We start from the raw sequence: 25,462 nt of genomic DNA, 5'->3' as shown, positions 1-25,462 counted from the left end.
ATCATGATAATAGTCAAGTGAGTAAATGGTAAAGCTGGATACAGGTATGAGTCCATATATAACTTTACATAGCAGTAAAGAATATTTTATGTGGACAGCTTATTTGAACAATTTATCACACAGACAAATGTACTTTTTGATAATTATTGTATTATTTTTCAGAGGACATTACAAGTTCTATTGCCTGATCTTGCGGCCAAAGCAAGCCCTGCAGCGTCTGCTCTCATTCGAACTTTAGGAAAACAATTAAATGTCAATCGTCGGGAGATTTTAATAAATAACTTCAAATACATTTTTTCTCATTTGGTTTGTTCTTGTTCCAAAGATGAATTGGAACGTGCCCTTCATTATTTGAAGGTATTTGAATACTTGTATGTATTTCATTTTTTTAATCTAAGTTAACATTACTGGGGAAAATATTGTAACATTGTAATGTAGGAAGGACAAGTGAATAGTTTATAGCTTATACTATAAGAATACATATAAATATTGTTAAATAATCATTATCTTGGGAGGATTCTAAATAGAATTGTTCTTTTGATATTTTTTCTGATCATTTAATGAGATAGAATAGTCACCTTTTCATGGATGAGATTCTTATATAATTTTATTAGTAATTTTATACTGATTATAGTTATGTTAGCTGATAATATGCAGGTAATTACGGGAAGAGTCAACTACCTTTAACTGTTTTGTTTAGTTACTTCCTGGTCTGATTATAATTTGATTATAATTCTTCCTACTTTATCAAAACTTTTATGGGGCTGGAGAGATGGCTCAGTCTGATTGCTCTCCTTCATTGCATACAGCCCATGGGAGACTTATTGGGAGAGAACAAGATTAGAATCCTTTGCCAGTGTCCTTTCTTAGTACTATGAGTGAGCTATGCCACCTGACCTAGAGCTCTTGATTTACTAATAACATGTTTAAAATCCAGGTACTTAAATTTGAATGCTAATATGAGGAAAATAATTGTTTTTAATATCTTTAGAATGAAACAGAAATTGAGTTGGGGAGCCTGTTAAGACAAGATTTTCAAGGATTACACAATGAATTACTGCTGCGTATTGGAGAGCATTATCAACAAGTGTTCAATGGTTTGTCGATACTTGCCTCATTTGCGTCTAGTGATGATCCGTATCAGGGGCCAAGAGACATCACATCACCTGAACTGATGGTAAGGAATGTGGCACATGATATTTAGTATGGTTTTCTCCTTTTCTGTAGCTTGCTTAGGAAGCTGAGGAAATTCCTCTACTTCATTTTCCAAGCACTGGTATTTCTTTCCATTTTATTTTTGGTTGTGAGCCCAGCTTTTAATGGCTGTGCCATCTCTCTAGCTCTTTCTTTCAATTTTAATTGGCATTTTCCTTTTAGAAAAAGTTAAAGTTGTATGGTCACAGAACGTGTTAACTGCATATGTTATCTTTGAAAAATGTGGATTTCCAGGTGATTCTTACTTTATCTAAACCCTTTCTCCCCTTTTTAAGAGAGGGTCTCACTACATAGACTTAGCTGACTTAGAACTCACTTTGGCCTCAGACTCTCAGAGATCTGCCTACTAGTGCTGGGATTAAAGTGTGCAACACCAAACCTGGCATGATTTTACTTTTTCACTAAGTAAACAAGGTTTATTTCCCTTCCTAATTATCAACTATGTATTAGCATGTATTTACAGCCTTCTCCTCATCTTGTTTCCTCTTAAAACTAATCCTTGACAAAGCAAACTAAATTAAATCCATTGTTGGAGTAAAGGAAAAATGTATTTCCTTTTTTATGTTTTCTACTTTTGTTGTTTGCTTGTTAGTTCTGTGTCAGGGTCTTATAAAACCCAGGCTTGCCTCAAAGTCCCTGTGTAATTGAGAATAGCCTTGACCCTCTGATTTTTCTGCCTCTGGTTCATTAGTTCAGAGATTACAGCCTGTGGCAACACATCCAGCTTCACTCTTCTCTTTATTTTTCAGCTTTATTCTTTTCGTGTTGGAGTAATTTTTTGATAGTGTAACTGGCTCCACCTTATCATCATGATCTCATTTGGTTCCTGGCTTTGATGTGATGATTTTGATGATTCTATTAAGTTTCAATTCAAACTTTTAAACTTTAAGCTTTGGTCTTTGGGGTTTATATATGTTGGATCCTAGGAGGAAATAGAAAATGGTGTACACACAAATGTTTATCTGAAAATATATTCAGTGAATAGTGTTATTTCTGATGTAATGGACGAAGCTAAAGAAACCAAAAGGGAATGTTAGGGAACCCAGTTTGCCCTGCTGAGGATTAAACCTAGAGCTTTGTACATGCCGGGCAAGTGTCTTAGTTAGGGTCACTATTGCTGTGATGGAACACCCTAATCAAAGAAACGTGGGAAGGAGAGGGTTTATTTGGCTTATGCTTCCACATCACAGTTTATCATCACGGGAAGGCAGGACAGGAACCTGGAGGCAGAATCTAATGCAGAGGCCATAGAGGAATGCTTCTTACTGGCTTGCTCAGCCTGCTTTTTTATAGAGCCCAGGACTACCAGCCCAAGGATGGCACCACCTACAATGGCCTGGCCCCTCTCTCATCAGTCACTAATTAGTAAAATGTCCTATATGCTTGCTTACAGTCTCATCTTATAAAAGCATTTTCTTAACTCCTCTCAGATGATCTTAGCCTGTATCAACCTGACATCCAGCACAGCATGTGCCTTCCCATTGAGCTATCTATGTGTAACCTCAGCCCCCAGTGAAGTCTTTATTATTCTTTCTTGACTTGTTTCCCCTAGTCCTCCCTACTTTGGGCAATGGCACATTGTACCATTATCTACCCATTTGTTTCAACCAAAACCTGAGAGCAATGTATGAGCTCTTTAAATCTGTGAAACCGTATGTGGCAGTGTGTTTCCACCCTCCTTTTGTTCAGCTCTTCTTTTCACTGCTTTAGCTCTATTGTTTTCTTTGTTTCTTAAAAATGGCAAATTCTTTTATTTGTAGTTGTTGGCTTTATTAGATGGTCTCTATAGTTGTAATAGTAATTTCCTGGATGTTTTTTTACTCTTCAAAGTTTGCTTATCACCTCTAACTAAATTCATTTATCCAAATTCTATCATATACCCATGTTTCTTTTCTTTTCTTTCTTTCTTTCTTTTTTTGTTTTGTTTTGTTTTGTTTTTGGTTGTTTTTGTTTTTGTTTTTCGAGACAGGGTTTCTCTGTGTAGCCTTGGCTGTCCTGGACTCACTTTGTAGACCGTGGCCTCGAACTCATAGAGATCCACCTGCCTCTGCCTCCCAAGTGCTGGGATTAAAGGCGTGCACCACCATAGCCAGCTATTTTCTTTTTCTTTTTTCTTTTTTTTCAGGGGGGAGGGGTGTATTTTTTGTGTTTTTGTTTTTGTTTTTTTCAAGACAGAATTTCTCAGTGTAGCCTTGGCTGTCCTGGACCGCTTTGTAGATCAGGCTGGCGTTGAGAACTCACGGCAGTCTGCCTGCCTTTGCCACCCTGAATGTTGAGATTACAGGTGTGTGCCACCATGCCTGGCTATTTTTATTTTTTATAGCTCTTACCACAACCATATTTATGTATGAATTTATTTAGTGCCTCCCATTAATTTGCCATGTATAGTAGTACTTAACTTACACACATGTACCTAGCATGATAGTATATATTTGGTGAATGGCAGATATATATACTCAAAGTACTGTTTGTCTAGATGCAAGAACTTTAAAATTAGAATATTTATGTAAGTTTGAGTGCCACCTATACCTACAGTTTATTTAAGAACATAGATTAGAACCATATCATTAGTGAATTGTAGTTTCTTATGCCAAAATTTAATTTCAGTCTAAATCAGAAGTTTACAAAATACATGTATTAGAGATGCTGTGATGAAACCCAATACTTTGTTAATACAAGAAAAATTAATGATTTTTTTAAGTTCACAATCCAAAAAGTAAATTCGTGCTTGAAAAAATGAGTAATTTCTTTGCTTGGCAAGAATTTCTGTATGCTAGAGAGACGTGTAGGACAGATACCTAACTCCTCATCACGAGTACAGACTCTTCTCTCTGCTGTCTGTGTAACCCTAAGGTAACCTAAGGCAGCTGTTGAACATTAAGCCATGCTGCAGCTGTCATCACTAGCTCTTTTTCCTGCCTTATATAGTTCAGTGGTAGAAAGCTGCCCACTAGGAGTTCTGTAGTAAATATCCAGTTCAGAGGGAAAGAGGAGAGACACTTGATATATGTAAAACATATAATATCTTTTCCTTATTTTCATAGGCTGATTATTTGCAACCAAAATTGTTGGGCATTCTGGCCTTTTTTAATATGCAGTTACTAAGCTCCAGTGTTGGCATTGAAGATAAGAAAATGGTAAGTAATGGTATTTGAATTCCAAGGGACTAGAATAAAATTCATATTAGATATTCAAGGAACATGAGTTCTGATCCTAATTATAAACATTCAATTATAAAAAGTCAAGGAACAAGCCGAGTGTGGTAGCTCACACCTGTAATTTCAACCTGTGGAAAACTGACAGCTTAGAGCTTGATGGCAGCTTGGATTGCATACTGAGTTGCAGGCAAGCCTTAACTAAGTGTGAGACTCATAAAAGAAAAGCAACCAAATGTTTGATATTTATTACTGAATATTGTATATTTGTTCTTTAGACATTGTAAAAATAGAAATAGAGCCACTTGTATGTTGGCTCTGTTACTATATGCAAAGATAACGTAACTGCAGCCACAACTTGATTCTAGATTCAAAGAACTTTTCAGAGTCATTATCTTCGGTCAGACTCAACCAAGTTGTTTATAGCTCAGGGTGCCTTTGAACTTAAGGTAGTCCTCCTGCCTTAGCCTCCTGTGTGCTGAGATTATGACAGCCACCTTGCTCTGCTTGCTTTGTATTTGTCAGGTAATAATCCTAACGGCTGCAGGCTCATGCCATCATGATATCCCGCCCAGTGGAAGACATAAGCCAGCAGTAACTGAGAGCTTGAACAAGAGTTGCATAATTGAATTTTATTGGTTCCCCTGGGTCTAATGTTAGTATTTCTGTTTTTAGTGTGTATGTATGTCAGCAGGAGTGTGTAACAGTGGTCATGTAGAAGTCAGAGGACAACATGTGTGAATCAGTACACTCTTTGCACTGTTCAGTTCTAGGGCTAGAACTCGGTTGTCAGGCTTGTCAACAAGACTTTACCTTGAGAGCCATCTTACTGACCCAGTGGCAGCTTTCATCTCAGTATAGTATGTTTTTCTCTATTGATAACTTCAAGGATCCAAGTAAGACATACAGCAAAATTGAGCTACAAATTCTAACAGCCAATGCCTATTATTTCAGTGTTAACTAGTAAATTTTCAGTAACTTCTATTCCATCCATATGGCTTTCCAAGCATTTATGCTAAATGAGAGAATGAATGACTTTAAGTCTAAGGAAAGTGGAATTTATGTTATGAGCCATAAAGAGCTTCTAGGTTTTGGTACATGTGCTGGCTGGTTTTATGTCATCTTGACACAAGGTATAGTCACTGGAGAGGAGAGAGCCTCAATTTAGAAAATAGCACCATAAGATTGGGCTATAGGCAAGCCTATAGGGCAGTTTTTAAATTAGTGACCCATAAGGAAGGGTCCAGCCCATTGTGGATGGGGCCACATGTGGGCTTGGTGGCCCGGAGTGCTATAAGAATAGTAGGCTGAGGGATTCCAAGATGGTGGCCAGCGGTGTGGACCTTGTTTAGATGCCAGAGAAATCAAGTCAGAAAATTGGACATATTTCTTAAGCAGGAACACCAAGCTTCCCACCCAATTACAGTGGGAGAAACCATAGTGTGCCAGGAACAAACTAGGGACAATCTTGTGCACCCCCAAACACGGGGAAAAAGCACGGACCCCCAGGGGAGCAGAGCATCCGTGGCAGTGGCAGCGGTGGCTGCAGCGACAGAGACAGGACAGTGACAGCGGTGGTGGCTGTAGTGGCTGTGGCACCAGCAACAACAGCTGCACTTGCTGAGGAACAAAGCACCTGCAGTGGTGGGCGATTGGCGAGATCAGCAGCGGGAAATGGCAAGCAACAGGGGCTGCAAGGGACTGTGAGCAGCGACAATGGGTGACAGAGAGTGGACCAGCGCCTTGTTTCAGTGGAGAGCTGCAACCAGCAAGGAGAAAGGGAAGGTCAGATTGCTGGACGGATCAGTGCACCAAAGCAGAGTGGCCTACCTACAGAGAAAAGGTTAACAAAACAGAAGCCACACAGCATCTGACATCCAAACCACAGACTGATTGTGTGGTGAATCCCTCAGAGGAGACAAGCAGCCAGAGGAGCCCTAAAAAACCAGGAATCAAGGTGGCAGAGCTCAAACAAATATAGATTCAGGAAGGCAGAGTCTGAGAACCCAGTATAGAAAACAGCTCCCTATCAAAGGTACTCATCCCTGAGACCACCAGCTCGGAAAGCCCAAGCAGATGCCTCAAGAAAAGAATCAGAGGTCTAGTAACAAAAATCAAGGCATTATGACTCCACCAGAAACCAACAGATACCCTATTATAGCAGAGTCACAGGAAGATGACCCCAAAACCATGCTTATACAGCTATTTGAGGACTATAAAGAGGAAATGAATAGATCCTTCCAAGAATGCCAGGATAACACAAACGAATAGAAACCATCCAGGAGAAAGGCACAAGAAACCACAAGCAAACAGGTGAAGGAATTAAATAAAACAATTCAAGACATGAAAACAGAATTAGGGAATATTAAAAAAATCACAAATCGAGGGGAAAAAGTGAAATGGAACAATTAAAAAAGGAAGCAGGAATCCAACAGACAAGTATAACTAAGAATCCAACACATGGGGCTGGAGAGATGGCTCAGAGGTTAAGAGCTCTCACTGCTCTTCCAGAGGTCATGAGTTCAATTCTCAGCAACCACATGGTGGCTCACAACCATCTATAATGAGATCTGATGCCCTCCTCTGGCCTGCAGGGGTACATGCAGGCAGAGCACTGTATACATAATAATAAATAAATAAATCTTTAAAAAAAAAAAAAGAATCCAACACATGAAAGAGAGAATCTCAGGTGTTGAAGATACAATAGAGGAAATTGATACATCTCTCAAAGAAAATAATAAAACAGAAAAATTAGTGACACAAAGCATCTACGAAATCAAGGACACCATGAGAAGGCGTAACCTCAGGATTATAGGAGTTGATGAAAAGGAAGATGCAAAGTCCCAAGGATCAGAAAATGTCTTCAAGAAAATCATAGAAGAAAGTAGGCTGAGCAAGCCAGTAAGCAGCACCCCTCCATGGCCTCCACATCAACTCCTGCCTCCAGGTTTCTGCCCTGATTAAGTTCCTGTTCTGACTTCCTTCAGTGAAGAACAGTGATGTGGAAGCTTAGCCAAATAACCCCTTTTCTCTCCAAGTTGATTTTGGCCATGGTGTTTCAGTACAGGAATAGTAACTCCTAACTAAGACAGTACATGCATAAGATTAGTCAGAGACTTTTTTTATCCATTCACTAGAACCTAGAACTATTGATACAGTTCTCATTCTGTGTCTGTTTAAATATATCCAGAGTTGTTTGTTGTATCAAATTCAGAACATCTTGAATTTAGTATCATTAAGACCACTATTAACCATTATGAGGCATTCTGTTTAAATTATAAATAACTTTAAATTCCATCTATATTTGAATTTATACTAGTGATATGAGACATATTTTAAGAAAATTAAAATGTGTCATATCCTTAGTAAACTTCAAGATTTATTGTTTTAGCAGGCCACTGGACCAAAGTAGCAGAGCTCCTTCAAGGGTAACAAAAATAGGAACGCAACTTGTGTTTTTCAGATTCTTGGTTCTCATGTAAGTTGACCAAAAAAACTGGCAAGCATTTATTAGACCTTTTGTGTTGTGTACATTGATACCTAACACGTGGGTAGGAAGCACTTGTTTCTACCACTTGTCTGCTACTGGCATCTTGTTTGTAAGTTTCTTTTTTAACCACTACTTTCTTGGTAGGCATTGAATAGTTTGATGTCTTTGATGAAGTTGATGGGACCTAAACATGTCAGTTCGGTGAGAGTAAAAATGATGACCACACTGAGAACTGGCCTTAGATTCAAGGATGATTTTCCTGAGTTATGTTGCAGGTAAATATTCATCTTAGTTGACAACTTTTCTTATATTTCTATGTAATACTAACTTGAATTCTTACCACAGGCTCCTCTGGTAAGAACATTTTTTTTCAATTGAGGTGTTCTTTACCTAAATGACCCTAGTTTGTGTTAAGTTGGCATTAAACTAGCCAGCACAATTGACCGTTTGTCAGTCTGACACACAAACACATCACTTACTAAGTCATAGCCTTTCTTTTCTTGTTCATCCCCCAAATGGTATGGTTAATGTCACATATAAAACAGTCTAACTTTTAAAAGTCCTAGTCTTTAAAGTTCCAAACACTTTAAAAGTTCAGTTTCTTTAAAACATTTAAGTCTACCTAAGATTTTCTTAAGTGTGGCACCTATAAAATAAAAAATAAGTTACACACTTTCTTACTCTAAGAAGGCAGAATCAGGACAGAGTCACAATCTGAAAAAATCAAAGTCAAATGCCCAACAGTGTATATATCTCAGTGTCCTGTGTCTCAGAGTTACTCATGTTCTTCTGGGCTCCAGCAGGCTTAGACAGTCATACTCCTCTGGCTCTGCCATTCACAGCACATGCAGCTTGTCATCTAGGCTCAGGCTGGCTCCACTTCACAGCTGCTGCTGTCCTCATAGTTGTCCCATCGTACTGACATCTCTAAAATTCCTAAGTCTCCGCCACAAATGAGCTGCACCTTTGTTGGTAGACTCTCCTAGGCGCTCTTACTCTCCCATGATCTCTTTATTCCTTCAAAATCTGTACCTCATGGGTGACTCTTTCACTGCCAAGTTTGCCTACCAGCATGTGATGCAGCCTTGGTCCATTTGGACCGCAGTTTTGGTGTGCTGACCCTGAGGAAATAGTTTCAGATTTGTTGTCCCCAAGGGTTCTGATTTTTTTTTTTAAATCAATGCTAATTTCCCAGCTGCAGCTAACAAGAATCAGTTGACCCTGTTAAGCAAACATTTTACTTAAGTGGTGATGGTCTCTTGTTAATTATAGCTGATTCTTCAATCCCAGCTGACTAGAAGTACAGATTCTTAATTCAAAATATCTAATGGCCTCGGTAAAGTCTTTTGGGGGGGTGCGCAGGTTGCTTTTTTTCTGTGTATCCTTGGCTGTCCTGGACTCCTACTGTAGGCTGGCCTCGAACCCACTGAGATCCACCTGCCTCTGCCTTCCTGAATGCTGGGATTAAAGGTGTGTGCCATGTACCCAGCTCCTCTCAGTAGAGTCTTGATTCCATCTGAAGCTTTGTAAGTCAGGCCTCCTTCATCTGCACTGCTCCCAATAATTACCTTCCAAGCTTCCACAGAACAGTCCACTGCACTCCAAGCACTCAACAGTTTTTCCAGCCCAAAGTTCACATGCCACCACAGTCCTCCCCGAAACCTCAGCAATGATTCACACCTTTTTGTTTGTTTGTTTTCTATTAGGATTTCTATTGCTGTAGTAGAACAAGGGTTTATTTCAGCTTTTAACTCTCAGGTTACAGTCCATCACCGAGTGAAGTCAAGGTAGAAACCTGGAGCTAGGAACTGAAGTGGATCCACAAGGAATGCCATTTATTAGATCGAGACATTGTCTTGCTATGTAGCTTAGGCTTCCCAGAACTCAACAGTCCCCCTACCTCAGCCTCCCTAGTATTGAAATTATGTTGGGTCTGGGGTGGAAGCTGAGAAAACTCACTTCAGATGCAGAAGCTTAAAATGAAAACTTTATTTTCTGAGCTCAAGGAAGTAGCCAGTTCAGAATCTGAACCGTGTCCCTGAGGGGAAGTTGTATTGCATATTTGAAGATGAAAACCCCAATTAACTCACACAGAGGAGTGGATGGTCAAACAAGATGGTCAACTCTGACTCAAGTTATTTTGCTAACAAGAAGTTCTGGCTGACCTTGAAAGTGTGCCTGGCATCTGGGGACAGCTGGGCTTGTGGTTGGGGAATTTCTGGGAACAACAAGGTCACAGAGTTTCTCATTAATATAAACATAGTTTATGGTCAACCTGACCTTGTGTAGAGATTCTTTTACATCAGCAATGAGCTGAGATGATGTGGCTCGTGGGCCTGAAATAAAAATGTCTGTAGTTAATGCTACCTAAAAAGAGCAGGCCTCAACAATTACAGGCAATCAGCCTGGGCTGAAAATACATTTTTAATGTATCTAACCTACCATGTACCATACCTCAATGTAACCTGGATTAAATGAGCTCAGAACACACAGTAGCTTTCAGTTGACCAAAATCATATAACACAAAGCCTGTTTATAATGAAATGTTGAGTATCTCATGTAGTCTACTGAACACGTAGTATGACGGTGAGTGCAATACCCATTGTTCACCTCCATGGTTACATGAAACCTGTGACCAGAAACTATGCCTTGCTGTCACTGCCCAGCAGCCCTAGGGGGAAATTGCCTATATTATTAGTTCATGGAACGATGAAGATTCAGTCCAGGACAGCCAAAGCTACACAGAGAAACCCTGTCTCGAAAAACAAAAACAAAAACAAAGAAATTTAGCTAGTCTTACATAATTTAAGCTGCCCTTGAACTCTGTGACATTACTCTGCAAGTACTGAGATTAGAGTTGTGTGTCACCACGTCCAACCTTCAAATGCAGTTTCTTCTAAATGTGTGTACATTTATAGCACTGTTAAGTTAAAAAATCTTTTGGCATTGTACTATATTTATAGATTATCTGTATAAGCAAATGCATAAATACATAACATTTTTCTTTTGTATTGGTCCTGCCACAAAGTTCTGTTCTATTTGTTTTGAGTGTTTTTTTATTTTTTTGGTTGGTTGGTATTTTTAAGTTTTGTTTTACTTAATATAACTTAGAGATCACTCTGTGTGTATGTGTGTATCAGTGATCTTTATATCAAAAGCTATTCTAATCTGTGGTATGTACATATCATTTTTCAGCTAACAGCTAATATTGATGGTACTTTGCAAACATAAAAATACTTGAATCCATTTTTTTTTTCCACTTAGAGCATGGGACTGCTTTGTTCGTTGCCTGGATCATGTTTACCTGGGCCCCCTGCTCAGTCATGTCATAGTAGCTTTGTTACCTCTAATACACATGCAGCCTAAAGAAACTGCTGCTATCTTTCACTACCTCATCATTGAAAACAGGTATTGTAACTGAAATTAATCATAAAATAGTAACTTTATGTGTATGTATTTGTGGTGTGTGTGTGTATGTGTGCGTGTGCGCATGCATGGGTGTGTACGTGCATGTGTGGAAACCAAAAGTTGATATTGTGTGTCTTCCTCAATCATTCTCCACCTTATTTGTTCTTGTCATTTGTTTGAAGTAGGGTCTCACTATATAGCCCAGGCTTTCCTGGAACTCACTATACATTCAAGGCCTCAAACTCGTACAGATCTAATTGCCTCTGCCTCCTGAATCCTAGGGTTAAATGACACCACCTTATTTTTTGAAAGAAAAAAAAATCTTTCAAAAACCTTACTGATTTCACAAGTCCAGCTAGCCAGCAAAGCCACAGGGTCCTCCTGCCTTTTTTTCTTTGGCACAGGGATTACAGGCGCATGATTTCCTGTGGTTACTTGGGGATGCAACTCATATCCTCACACATACACAGCAAGTGCTTTTCCAAATGAGCCTTCTCTCCAGCTCTAAACATGTATTAAAATGTATTTTTATAGCTCAAAGTATTAGCATTACTTTGATAATGTAGAGTTACTATTTTAAAATGTAGAGTCTTTGAGTAAATTAAAATTATTGGTATGTAAGTACTTATTGAATAAATACATTTTTCAGTGGATGTTGTTTTTATTCTAAATATATTTGAAACTCATTGATTACTAGATCAGCAATGAAATGTTTTTGACTGTCTTTCAGTTGGTAAAGGTAAATTTATCTTCCCTCGCAAGTAAATCACGTACCCTGAGGAAAGTTAGGAGGGATATTCATCACTTTCTGCACTTACTATGTTACTTGGAATTCCTTACTTCATTTCATTAACCTTTGGACCAGCCTCCCGTATTTTAGACTTTTATGGCATTTCTATATCTCTAAAACACATCTCTGTACATGTATTATTTCAGCAAGAGAGCTCTTCTCTGGTTCTGTCTTCTAACTATTGAATTGCAAATTGGTTAGCTTGACTTTTAAAGCTGGACACATCTTATCACTTGAAATTTTTTCCTCCAATTTTCCATTCCCACTAATGACTACAGCAGGACACTGTATATATTAGTTTTCTACATGCTAGAACAATAAAATCACTAATATCACTTTTAATATCTCTTTTTTATTGTTATCCAAATATGTATATGCTCATTGTTATAGATGGTAGAATAATTTTTCTGATTTTTTCATGTCATAAGAAAATTTTTCTTTCATTTGGTGCTAGGTAGACTCTCCACCCCTAAGTGAATGAGTTGTTTTCAGTTTATTGTTTCATCTCATGTCTAGCCTCTAACAGCACACATGGTAGTTATTTATATTTTTTTCATGTATTAATAAAGACAAGAATTTAAAAATATATTTAAACCTAAAAATATTATTTATTATAATTTAAGCAACTAAAAAGCTACAGCATCAATATATTTGCATATTTTTCTCTAGAATTTCTTTATGAAAATTTGTATTTGGGGATTGATTTTCACTACTTTCTGCTATTACAAATCACTTTAAATGTGGTACCTTAGAGGCAGTGAACACCTTTATTTGCTCATAATTTTGTTGTTTAGGCTGAATTCAGCTTGTTATTCCTTCTGTTGGTCTCACCAGACATCACTGGTATGGCTACATTTGCTTAGAATGTGGACTGAAGTGGACTCCTCCCTGTTCATGTGATGTCAGGGCCCTCTGTGTGTTCTGTCCATGTTGACAACCGTATTTCTTGCCTGATCACTCAGTATTTTCCTGAGCACAAAAATGGCAACTGCCTTTTTCTATCCCCAGCATTATCTTCTACCACATGTATTTGCTAAAGGAATACTTGTACCCAGTCTGGTGGGTTAAAGATCAAAGGGATGTATATGAACAAACTGAGAAGCATAGTTTATTGTGGACTACTGATGTGACAGACTATCAAAGATGATTTTCTTAGATGTGGTTATTTGCCATTACTAAATATTTTCATTTGTTTATTTTTATTTAATTTGTGATATTAGAGATTGAGCCTAGGCCTTGTACATGCTAAGAAATCATTCTACCACTGAATTAGTCCTAGAACAATTGCTAGTGTTAAATTAGGACAGGAAGATTACTTCAAATGTGAATAATCACAGCATGTAAGTATGAATTTATTAGCTTTGCCTTCAACTTTGCTTTACATTCACATTCTTGCTAATAATTCTTTTTAACTATTAGGGATGCTGTACAAGATTTTCTTCATGAAATATATTTTTTGCCGGATCACCCAGAATTAGAAAAGATAAAAGCGGTTCTCCAGGAATATAGAAAGGTATTTCATTTCTTTACTTATGGTATGGAAGATCTTAAATTTAAAATTGCACCTGAATTCCAGCACACTAAAAAAAGATCCTTTACACCGGGGTGGTGGCACACGCCTTTAATCCCAGCACCCGGAAGGCAGAGGCAGGCAGATCTCTATGATCTCTACAGAGTGAGTCCAGGACAGTCAGGGCTACACGGAGAACCCTGTCTCAAAAACATAAAAACAAAATTTTTAAAATGACAAAAAAAAGATCCTTTACAGTTAAAGCTGGGTATGGTGGCTCATGCCTATAATCCCAGCATTCTGAAAGCAGAGACAGAAGGATTTCTGTAAGTTTGAAGCCAGCCTGTTCTTACTGAGTTCCAACAAAGGCTACGTAGAAAAACCCTGTCTTAAAAAAAGAATAATATAATAATATAACCATGATTAGGTTAATGGTACGGTGAATCAGTAACTTTGGTGGGTGCCATTTAAATATTTTTTATTTTGTTTTGTGACAGTCTCCTATATCATATCTGAGGGTGTCTTCAAATAACACTGTGTAGCTAAGGCTCGTCTTGAACACCTCATCTACCTGTCTAGCATTCCAAATGCTGGGATTATGGTCATGGACTACTAACTACCACATCCTATTTAGGTGAGAGACACATTAGTATTAGATAGAAGCCACTCTGTCTACATTCCTGAGAGGAAAAAACGTGGATGATTCCAGTCATATCATCCTATAAACCATAGTACCACTATGATTATACTGTTATCATTATATCAGATCTAAAGGATTCTTGACCATCTTGAAATCTTACAGACTTCCCAAAATTATGAAAATACTGTGATTTCATAGAATTTTAGGACAGAGACTAGAATACTTTGAGTAGTGAAAGGATTGAATAGTCCACAGATCTGCCTCCGTAAATTATGTAGCCTCCATAAATTAGGGAAAGTTTGTATTTCTTTTATTTTTATTTTTACTTTTATTTTATTTGTGTCTCCCCGTTCACAATACAGACCAGGCACAGTAGCCTAGGCTGAGGTATACGTGGGGTAGGTTTATATGGCCTCCTCTTTCAGAACAGTCAGTGTAAGAGCGCAGCCTGGGTAAGCACAAGGAGGCCTGTTGTTTTGTTTTAACATTTGCTTATTTATACAGTGTTCTGTCTTCCTGAATATCTGCAGGGCAGAGAGGGCATCAGATCCCATTATACATGGTTGTGAGCCACCATGTGGCTGCTGGAAATTGAATTCTACCTCTGGAAAAACAACCAGTGACTCTTTTTGGGGTGTGTGTGGGGGGAGGGCTCTTTTTTTTCTTTTGAGGGTTTGTTTGCAACAGGGTTTCTTTGTATAGTCTTAGGTGTCCTGGAACTCACTCTGTAGACCACGCTGGCCTTGAACTCACAGAGATCTGCCTGTCTCTGCCTTCTGAGTGCTGAGATTAAAGGTGTTTGCCACCACTGCCCAGCTAGTACTTCTTATCAAAAAGCACTTATAGTAGATAGGGTTTTATCCAACTGGAAGAAAATCTCTAGTGCTAAAGATTTTAGAATAAAAAATAATTTTCTCAAAGAAATATTGATGACAAACTTTGCAAAGAAAGGGATGGAAAATTGTTAGTTGGGTTATAGGTTAGCTATCTTAATAGTAACAGGTTATATAGCGAATACAGGCCTTTATAGAGAGAATACAGGTTGTTAGGGTAGTGACTAAGGTATGTTTCTCTGCTCTTTGTGTAGGAAACCTCTGAGAGTACTGACCTTCAAACTACTCTCCAGCTATCCATGAAAGCAATTCAACATGAAAATGTAGATGTTCGTATTCATGCCCTTACCAGCTTGAAGGAAACCCTGTACAAAAACCAGGTATGCTAAAGTGATATAATTCAGATTATAAGAAAAAAGTATATTGGGAGTTTAAAGAAAAGATGATAGATTGGCATTTTTGCTTGAGAATTTGGAAGATTTAGTCCTCATACTTGCACTTTTTTTTATTTTGCCTAGATTACCAAATCCATCTGAAAAATCAGCAGTCCATGGGATAGATACCCATTAGCTTCAGTCTCAAAAAACTGCAGAACTTTCTGTTGTTTAGAAGAGTCCTAGCTTCATAGTTGTACTTTAGACTTCTGCATCTTCTTTGACTTTTTAAAAATTTATTTATGTGGTGCAAGTATATGGTAATTCTCATGTGTAGATGTCTTCCTCTATCACTCTCTGCTTTTAAGATGGTCTCTCACTGTTTCTCTCCAACAACAAAAATAGCAACAAGGAGCAGGGCAGTGGTGGCACACTCCTTCAATCCCAGCACTCAGAAGACAGAGGCAAGCAGTTCTCTGAATTCAAGACCAACCTGGTCTTCAGAGTCAGTTACAGGACCCCCAAGGCTACACAGAGAAAACCCTGTCTCAAACAAAACAAAACAAAACAACAACAACAAGTAGAGCACATAAATCTCCTTAAATATCATTGGAAGACAGGATCTTGAGAATCCCAGCTTCTGAACAATTAAATAAATGAGATTAAAGGACATAACCAAGAAGATATGAACCACAGGTGACTGAACTCAAGAAGTCAATTGAAAAAAAAAACGAGTAATTTATGGACTATTAGGATACATTAAAAAATTTAAATGTCATTGATAAAGCATTAAAAATAATTAGTATTTTGAGATACCAAAGCAGCATGACAGAATTAATACAACTAATTCAAGAGAGCTTTCTGGAAATAAAATATCTATTTTAAATACTGAAATAATCCATTTTATACAAAGAAAATACCAAGTAGTCACCTCAGATAAGTCATAGACTTTAGTAATGTAGACTATTCAGAACTTCTAGACAAAAAAATGAAAATTTGTTTTTCAGACTCATTTTTCTATCTATGAATTTCTTGCCTGCATGTATATGTGTGTGTACCACATGATGCTTGGTGCCAGCACAGTTCAGAACTGGAACTGCAGCTGTGGATGGTGGTGAGCTGCCATGTGAGGGCTGGGAACTGAACCCAGGTCTTTTGTAGGAGTAGCAAGTACTCTTAACTGTTGAGCCATCTCTGTAGCCCCCCTACCCCTTTTACATTCACTGACAAGGGCAAGGAAACTAGATTGATAGGGGCCTAAAGATTGGCTTTAAAAAAAAAAAAAATCAAGCTGTGCTTATTGAGTATTAAACTGAACACAGTTTTAAAATATACAAGAACTGAAGAAATACTATTGTTACAAGTGAGCCCTTCTAAGACATGCATTTGAGGATCTGTTTTATTTAGTCTAGATGACAAAGTAGGTTTTGTAAAAAAGACTGATAATTACTATTCATATATATAACTGATTTAATTGTAAATCTAAGACAAAATAATACTTGGGCAAGAGGCAGAGCTCTATGAATATTACCCATTCTAATAGATAAACTCAGTAATTGTTTCATGCACAGTAGAAGTAAAAATATAGTGCATCATTATATACCATTTAAAGCTGGTAAACTAGGTATAGGCTTAATAGAAAACAAGTACTAAATGATACTACCTCAAAGATAATTCTTGGGCAAGAAAGATGGCTTAGCAGCTAAAAGCACATACTGCTGCAAAGCATATTGTGAGATACATTATATAAAGTCACCAAAGCAATTGAAAAGATTGAAGATAAAATAATTTAATTTTGTCTATATCAATATTTTTAAGCTCTCTAGTCTAGAAAAAAATGCTCTAAGAGTTCTAAATAAACTTCCTACTTTTATTTTAGGAAAAACTGATAAAATATGCAACTGATAGTGAAACAGTGGAGCCTGTTATCTCACAGCTGGTGACAGTAATTTTGAAAGGCTGCCAGGATGCCAACTCTCAAGCTCGTTTATTGTGTGGAGAATGTTTAGGAGAATTGGGGGCAATTGATCCAGGACGACTAGATTTCTCAACAACAGAAACTCAAGGAAAAGATTTTACCTTTGTGGTAAGCAGTGGTAATTTTGAGTGATAATATTTTTCTGTTTAAGTTGTTTTATTTTTTCCCCTGTGTTATGAGGATTTTAGCTGGAGATAGATAGATAGATAGATAGATAGATAGATAGATAGATAGATAGATCGATCGATCTTCACTCCATGCCTGCCTGGTGTCCACAGAGGCCAGAAGAGGGCATTGCATCCCCTGGAACTGGAATTGAAGACAATTGTGAACTCCCATGTTGGTGCTGGAACTTGAACACAGGTCCTCAGCAAGAGCAGCCCATGCTCTTAACTGCTGAGCAATCTCTCTTGCCCTTGAATTGAGTTTTATATATTCCATTTATACAATCAAATAGTTTAAGTAGCTTTTATTACTAACTAAATACTGTCATGGAATTATTTAGCCAAAAGCAATAGTTTAAGCCCCATCTAATGTGTTCTGTTCTTGGGGGGGAAAGCTTAGTAATCTAATTATGATAGATAATTATGATAGACCTAGTTAAGTTATCTAAACATTAACACTTCTGCATAATTGCTAGTGTTCCCATAAAAATAGTCTCTCCGGATAGTCTAGTAATATGTATATTTTAAGGAAATCCATGTAGAATAATCAGTTTGTACTTTTTGTTGGGTTTTGCATATGTGGGGGGTTTGTTTGTTTGTTTTCAGTGCTAGGGCTTGAACTCAGGGCCTTGCTACTAGGCAAGTGCTTTCCCACTGAGATCAATCAAAAATGAAAAGTTTGATGTGTCAGTGTACCTGGTGAATCTGGTAGAAAAAAAAAATGTTGAAATTACAATGGTGTAACTATATTCTATAAAGCAACTCTTAGAATTTACAGAATGTGGTTTAAGAACTGCTATGTATACAATTTGCTTTTTAAGTTGTGTGTGTGTGTGTGTGTGTGTGCGTGTGTGCATGTGTGTGTGCGCGTGCGTGTGTCCGTGCACCAGCCATTGCATACACAGATGGAGGTTAGAAAACAACATTGAGAAATTAGTTTACTTCCACATTTAGACAGGTTCTGAGATTGAGCTCACCTGGTGCACACTGCAAGTACCTTTACCCACCGAGCCATCCATCTTGGGGCCCTACAGTTTGCTTTCTGCCTATTAAAACACAAACAGTGCAAACTGGCCTAACTATTCAAAAGTTGAATGATTTTGATATAGTTTCATAACATGCTAAGAAGATACATCATTTGACTTCTTAGCTCTGAGTTATATTTTAGCCATAAGGACTCAGAGGGGTCAGGAGCTCCACAAGAACACCAAGGCCAGCGGATCTGGACCTAGGATTCCTGCACAAACTGATGCACCAACCAAGGACAATGCATGCAGAGTACCTAGGCCCCTGTTCAGATGTAGCTGATAGGCAGGTCATGCTCCATGTGTATGGGGAAGGAGGAGAGAGGAGACTGTCTCTGACATGATCTCTGGTGCCAGTGATTTGATCACTGCCCCTTGGCGGAGCGGCCTTGGGGGCACACAGAGGAAAGGGATGCAGGCTACCCTGTGGGACCTGATAGACTGTGATCAACCCATGGGGAGGAGGCCACCCGCCATCAGAAATCTAAGGGAGAGGAAGAGGGCAGAAGAGGGAGAGAGGGAGGGTGGGAACTGGAAGATAAGAGCAAGGGGATAACAATGGGATATAATGTGAATAAATTATAATAAAAGAAAAGAAAAAAACACTTAGTTTGAGCTTCACTCTCCTTTTCTATTTCTAAGTTCACTGTCGGTACCACAGTAACACCGAAATAAAATTTATGTGTCAGTTATTGAATTATTAATTTTTTTCTTTTATTAAGACTGGAGTAGAAGATTTAAGCTTTGCCTATGGATTGCTGATGGAGCTAACAAGAGCTTATCTTGCATATGCTGATAACAGCCGAGCACAAGATTCAGCTGCTTATGCTATTCAGGTAAGCATGCTTGCATGTAATTGCCATTACTGACTTTACAGTGTTGAATGCTGGTAAGAAAGCTATAAATTCCATACTTGTAAAATACTTTGCTACCATCTTTATAACCTAAGTAATACAGATTCAAATTAAATATTTTAGAGAACAAAGAAGTATATTTTCTTGAATAAATAAGAACAAAATATAATGACTCATAAATATGAAAATGCCATAGTGAAACCCATTGTTGTAAACCTAAAAATAAATTTTAAAAAGTATGTATGTGTGTGTGTATTTAAAGTATTTAACATATTACAAGTACCTATACAAATACAAAATGTCTTTTATGCTACATAATGTGAAATATTATTCATGATCTTCAACCTGATTTTCTTGTGTTTAATGTCCTGTTGGGTAATTTTCTGTGTCAGTACGATATATCTAGTTTATCCTTTGCAATACTCAATATGAATGTGCTACAGTGTACTTAAGAAATATGCTTAAGCCAGGCAGTGGTGGCACACACCTTTAATTCCAGCACTTGGGAGACAGAGGCAGGTGGATCTCTGTGAGTTTGAGGTCAGCCTGGTCTACAAAGCAAGTCCAGGACAGTCAAGGCTACACAGAGAAACTCTGTCTCGAAAAACCAAAAAACAAAACAAAAAACAAAAAAAGAATATGCTTAAAGCATGTAGGTTGTTCTACTGCATTTATAAAACATGTCTTAAGACTTGGGCGTGGAGCCAGAAATAATGGTGCACACCAGCAATTTGAGCATTGGAGAGACAGGAACAGGAGGATCACCACAAATCTGAGACTAGCCTACTTGCATAGCAGCCTGGTTTATATAGCGAGGTCTTGTCTTGGAATATCCCACACATTTTAAATTTTTAAATAAAAGTAAATGCTTTTAATCTCAGTACCCAGGAAGCAGAGACAGACAGATCTCTGAGTTTAAGACTAGCCTCATCTACCTAAAGAGTTCCAGGACAGCCTGGGATACATAGTGAAAGCGTCACTCAAAATATAAATAAAGTCAAATATAAAAAGAGATTCATAGAACATGTATCCAGTGTGAGAACCAACAGCCCTGCCTTTTGTAAGAGTTTTAAGTTAGTTATTTTGGTTTCAGGAGCCTGTGTAGCTATTCTCTGCCTGCCCCTCCCCTCTTGGGGGAGGTGTTGGTTGTTTTGTTAGACATTTAGATCTGTTCTCAGGATGCATAAGGGGGTTGCTTTACAGCTAAGGTATTTGAGGCCAGCTTATCAAGACTATATCAGAGAAGGAAAGGGGGTCTTCCAGTCTGGGGTCCTGGGATGAGAAGTTACAGAATAGATAAAGACACAACAAACAAACAAACAAACAAACAAGTAGCCAAAACAAAGAGCTGCCAGTGATATTAGGAGAATGTGGTGTTCTAGAAGGTGAAAGCTTGGAGAAGTCTTATCTTTATGATCTGTATTAAATGCTGATTACAGCTGTAACTTAAGAATTGAAAACTGCCCACTGACTACATAGAAAAAGAGGCAACTGTTGACCTTGACAAGATCAGCTTCAAACGTTTACAAAGAATTTATAGGAAGAGAGAGAGAGAAAAAAAACAAAAACCCAGATCTTGAGGGATTTTGCTATTAAGCAAAAGAGAAGAATGGGAGAAAAGCTGGGCATATAAATAGCAGTAAAGTTAGAAGGGGAAAAAAAACAAAACAAAAACAGTATTGATATATTGCCTGGGAACAGGTCATCAGAAAGGAGACAGTGATAATGTAGAAGCAAATTGGTAAAATCTTTTGTTTTATTTTTTTGGTATGGGATGTGAATGCTAAGTATACAGTCTACCACTGAGCTACACCCTCAGTCCTGATGCAATATTGTAAGCAGGTGAAGAGACGTGGAATGCAGTGCAGAAGGAGAAAGCTTAGCTTCATTAAAAAAAATAGGAGCTGAGGATGTAGTTCTGTTGGCAGTGTGCTTACCTACCATGTGTAAAGCCAAGGTGGATCTACAGCATACCTTGGCGTGCTGGCTCATGTCTATGATCCTAGCACTGAGGAGATAAAGGTAAGATGATAACAAGTTCAGCATCATCCTCAAATAGTTTATTTGAGGTCATCCTGAGATACATGAAACCTTGCCTCAAGAGAACAACAAAACCCCTGAAAAATAATCCCTTGGGGCTAGTGGCCCATCTTAAAAGCAGTGGCTACTTTCTCAGATGTCTTGAGTTTGAACCTCAGCACCCATGTGACAGCTCACAACTGTCTGTAATTCCAGTTCCAGGGGATCCACTGCCTTTCTCTGGCCTCTATAAATACTAGGCATTCTTGTGGTACACAGATATATATCAGACAAAACACCTATACACATAAAATAAAATAATGAAATTTAACGCACACAAAAAACCAGTTCATTGTAATAACAACAAGAAAGCAGGCTATCTGAGCACAAGTAACTAGTATTGCCAGACCGGCATAGATTCTAGGAATGGAAGTTTGGGAGGTCTCTTAATTTTTGTTTTCTCTATAGAATTTGAAATAGCCTGTAACTATAAGCATATTGTTTGATTGTTGGTTTTTGTGTTGCTTAAAAACATCAAAGTCAGCTGAGTAAGGTGATGTACACTTGTAATCCCAGCACTCGGAGAGGCAAAGGCACGTGGATCTCTGTGAGTTCAAGGCCAGCCCCGTCTGTCAAGGCTACACAGAGAAACCCTGTCTAGAAAAACAAAACAAAAGTTTCAAAACAAATAATCTCAAAATCTCAAAATCTCTCTCTCTCTCTCTCTCTCTCTCTCTCTCTCTCTCTCTCTCCTCTTTCCTGTTCCCCCAATCCCTCTCCATTTCTCCCTCTTTCCCCTTCTGTCTCTCCCTTTCCCACTCCCTCTCAGCTTTTTCAGAAAGGCTCTAATTACATATGTCATATCATTCTTGCCTTAAATTCTAAATCCCAATTCAGCTTCCTGAGTGCTAGGATTACAGGCATGACCACAATGCCCAGCCGTGCTTTTGTTTTGTTCTTTACAGGAATAAAAATCGAAACATTCAGTCTCTGAACTTGAATAATAAATTATTCTTACTTTTAATTTAATAATAAATTATTATAATAAATAGGTTTTTTAATTGTTTGTTTCAAGACACTGACTCACAGTGTAGACCAGGCTGGCCTGGAATTTCCTGTGTAGCCCATGGTCTCAAACCTATGGCCTGGAACTTGTGAAGATCCTTGTGTCTCACTGTCCCTAATGCTGGGGTTACATGTGTGTCCTACCACACCTAGCTATGAACTGGTTTTTAACATTTGAGTCCTGTTTGGGGAAATTTTAAACTTGCTATTTTATATCTAGAAGTTAAGGTGTCTTGAGTTCATGCACTCTTTGGGACTTTTAGCTACTTTTATTATAACTCTAAAGAAATCGGAATCTCAGGGTCAGGGCCTGGGTTTGTATCTCAGTTGCAGAGTACATACTTTGTGTGTATAAGATCAATCCTTAGCACCAAAAGAAACATTCTAAGTACTGTAATTTTTTGAATGTAGAAAGTTCTTTTTGTCTCAAAATAGTGTGTGGTTGTTTGCTTGCTTGGTTTTGTTTTGTTTTCAAGACAGGGTTTCTCTGTGTAACTGTCTTAGAACTCACTCTGTAGACCAGGCTGGCCTCGAATTCAGATGTGCCTACCTCTGTCTCCTGAATGCTGGGATTAAAAGTTTGTGTTACCACCACCCAGCTTCAAAATAGTTCTTAAATTTATGTTTTAGAGACGATTTTTACATGAAGTGGCTTCATAATCAAGTGTTGCCATAGCATTGTGACCCCAAGTACAGTACCTTAATGGTTTGGATCATTGAAATACATGTCCTAAAAAAATTTGGAATCTTAAAAGATTTCATTTATGTGTTTCACTGTAGACTTACAAATGTAAAATGTGTGTTTGTAGGAATTACTTTCTATCTATGACTGTAGAGAGATACAGAGCAATGGCCCAGGTTACCAGCTGTGGAAGAGATTTCCTGAGCATGTCCGGGAAATATTAGAACCTCATCTCAATACTAGGTATGTCTATTCATTTAGATTATTGTCACAAAACTTTAAAAAAAATTTAATTTAATATACCTTCATAGAGTTTTCAACATCAAAAATATTCTTAGAGGCTGGGAGTCTCAGTCAATAAGGTGCCTACTGTGTAAGCATGAGGATGGGAGTTGAGATCCCTGAACCCATAAAAAAGCCAAACCTAGCAACATGTGCTTGAAACCCATCAGCAGTGGGAAGCGAAACCAGAGACAGGCAAACTCGTGAAACCCATAGGTCACCTGGCACAGCCAAGTGAATTTGTCTCAAAAACTAAACGTTGGAGAGCTATTTAAGAAAACACCCAACATTGGCCTCTGTCCTGCACACATACCTGCGTACACATGCATTCACCATACAAACATATAACAATAAAGGGTGTTTTAATTATTCTTTATGTGTGTTTTTATTGTGATTTATTCTTATACTCATTTAAAATGAGAAGTCTGCTCCATTTGGTTAAATTCTGTAACTTTAAGTATTTAAGACCAATTCATTGAAGTTAAAAGGATTTTATTTCAGTTCAGCTGTCACTGGTACTTTGAAATATCTACATTGAGTATGAGTTGATACGTTTGTGTTCATCGTGTGTGTGCATGTGTGTATGAGGATGTACTTGCGTTTGTATGTGAGGAGGCTAGAGGATGATGTCAGGTCCTCCTCAGTCACTTCCCCCTTTATTTGTTTGAGACAGGGTCTCTCACTGGACTTGTAGCTTATCACGTAGCCTGGCCAGCAAGCCCCCGGGATCCAGTCAGCTCTTCCTCTCTTATACTGTGACTTCAGTTGCACAATTTTATATGGGTGCTAGACATCTGAACTCATGTCTTCATAAACTTGCGTTTGTAAGTAAAATACTGAGCCATCTCTCTGGCCCTGAGCTGATACTTTTTCAAAGTTTTAAATCAAGAAATTAATGTTTAGAAGTATTCCAAAAACCCAATTACAGATTTTTATCATTCTTGATTTTTCATCATGATGATCTTTTCTCTCTCTACTTTAAAAATATGTTTTCTAATATTTCTTCAGTTTAAACAACTTTGATAGGAGTAATTATTAATTATAAATTTTAGATTTTTTTTAACTGGAGGCTTTTAATTTTAGGCACTTTGGGCCATGTGATTATTAGATACATGACTTTGGAGAAATTTCTTTGAGCCTTATTCAAGTACCACCTACACTTCTACTGAAATTTCTTATAAGAACACTAAAGTTTTCATTTTTTATGCTGGATAACATTTTTACATTAACAAACCTTTTGAAAGCATTGTATTTCTTGTGACCAGTAGTAGTAAAGGTATGGCTATGGAGTCTAAAACTAAAATTTGTCTTTTCTTTTTTGAGGATTTCACATTTTGCTCTCTTCATTCTCTCTCTCTATCTCCCCCACTTTCCTTTTTAACAGGGTCTCTCTAAATTCTTCAAGCTGTCCAGAGCATGCTTTGTTACCCATCCGGCCTCATCCTCACAGTCTTATCCCTCAGCCTTCTTAGTGTTAGCATTACAGGTGGGAGCTACTGTACCCAGCCCCTCCACTTCTTTAGTCTGTATTTTAGCACATTTGTATATGTAAGACTTCTTACAATTTACTAGAACGTTCATAGCCTTTGAAGTCATGGATACCTAAATCTGAGTCTTAGCCCTTTATTTGCTAGCTCTGAAGTCTTGATAAAACTATTTAACAAAGCTCAATTTCTGGGTTTTTATTGGCATTTGTTTATTTGTTTCTTCTGTTTGGTTGGTTGTTTTTGAGACAGTCTCACTCTATAACTAGAGTGTCCTAAAACTCACTCTGTACCCCAGGCTGATCTTGAATTTGTGACAGTCTTTCTCTGTTAGCCTCTTCAATGTTGGGGTTATAGGTGTGAGCCACTTTGCTCGCTGTTTGTTTTTCTTAAATAAATGTTTCTTTAAAAAAAAAAAAGTCTTTCTACTTAACCCAGATTTGCCTGAAACTTGAGCTCCTCCTGCATCTGCCTCCCAAGTGCTAGAATTGGAG

At 37.9% G+C, this 25,462-nt stretch overlaps 1 protein-coding gene across 2 annotated transcripts in view; it reads left to right on the top strand.

The window, feature by feature from the left end:
* Positions 1-25,462, top strand: part of ATR (ATR checkpoint kinase) — a 101,191-nt gene that overhangs the window by 22,734 nt on the left and 52,995 nt on the right. For both annotated transcript variants that reach the window (XM_084751732.1, XM_084751733.1), the window contains 10 exons: positions 163-357; positions 992-1,177; positions 4,260-4,352; positions 8,005-8,135; positions 11,125-11,268; positions 13,478-13,571; positions 15,296-15,421; positions 17,295-17,501; positions 19,305-19,418; positions 23,330-23,445. In XM_084751732.1, coding sequence (XP_084607858.1) covers positions 163-357; positions 992-1,177; positions 4,260-4,352; positions 8,005-8,135; positions 11,125-11,268; positions 13,478-13,571; positions 15,296-15,421; positions 17,295-17,501; positions 19,305-19,418; positions 23,330-23,445 — 1,406 coding nt within the window. The remainder of the gene's footprint in view (positions 1-162; positions 358-991; positions 1,178-4,259; positions 4,353-8,004; positions 8,136-11,124; positions 11,269-13,477; positions 13,572-15,295; positions 15,422-17,294; positions 17,502-19,304; positions 19,419-23,329; positions 23,446-25,462) is intronic.

The sequence above is a fragment of the Acomys minous genome (genome assembly GCF_964271855.1).
Source record: "Acomys minous genome assembly, chromosome: 13".
Lineage (NCBI taxonomy): Eukaryota > Metazoa > Chordata > Mammalia > Rodentia > Muridae > Acomys > Acomys minous.
Note: the sequence above shows the minus strand (reverse complement) of the source record. Positions and strands in the feature narration are given on the sequence as shown.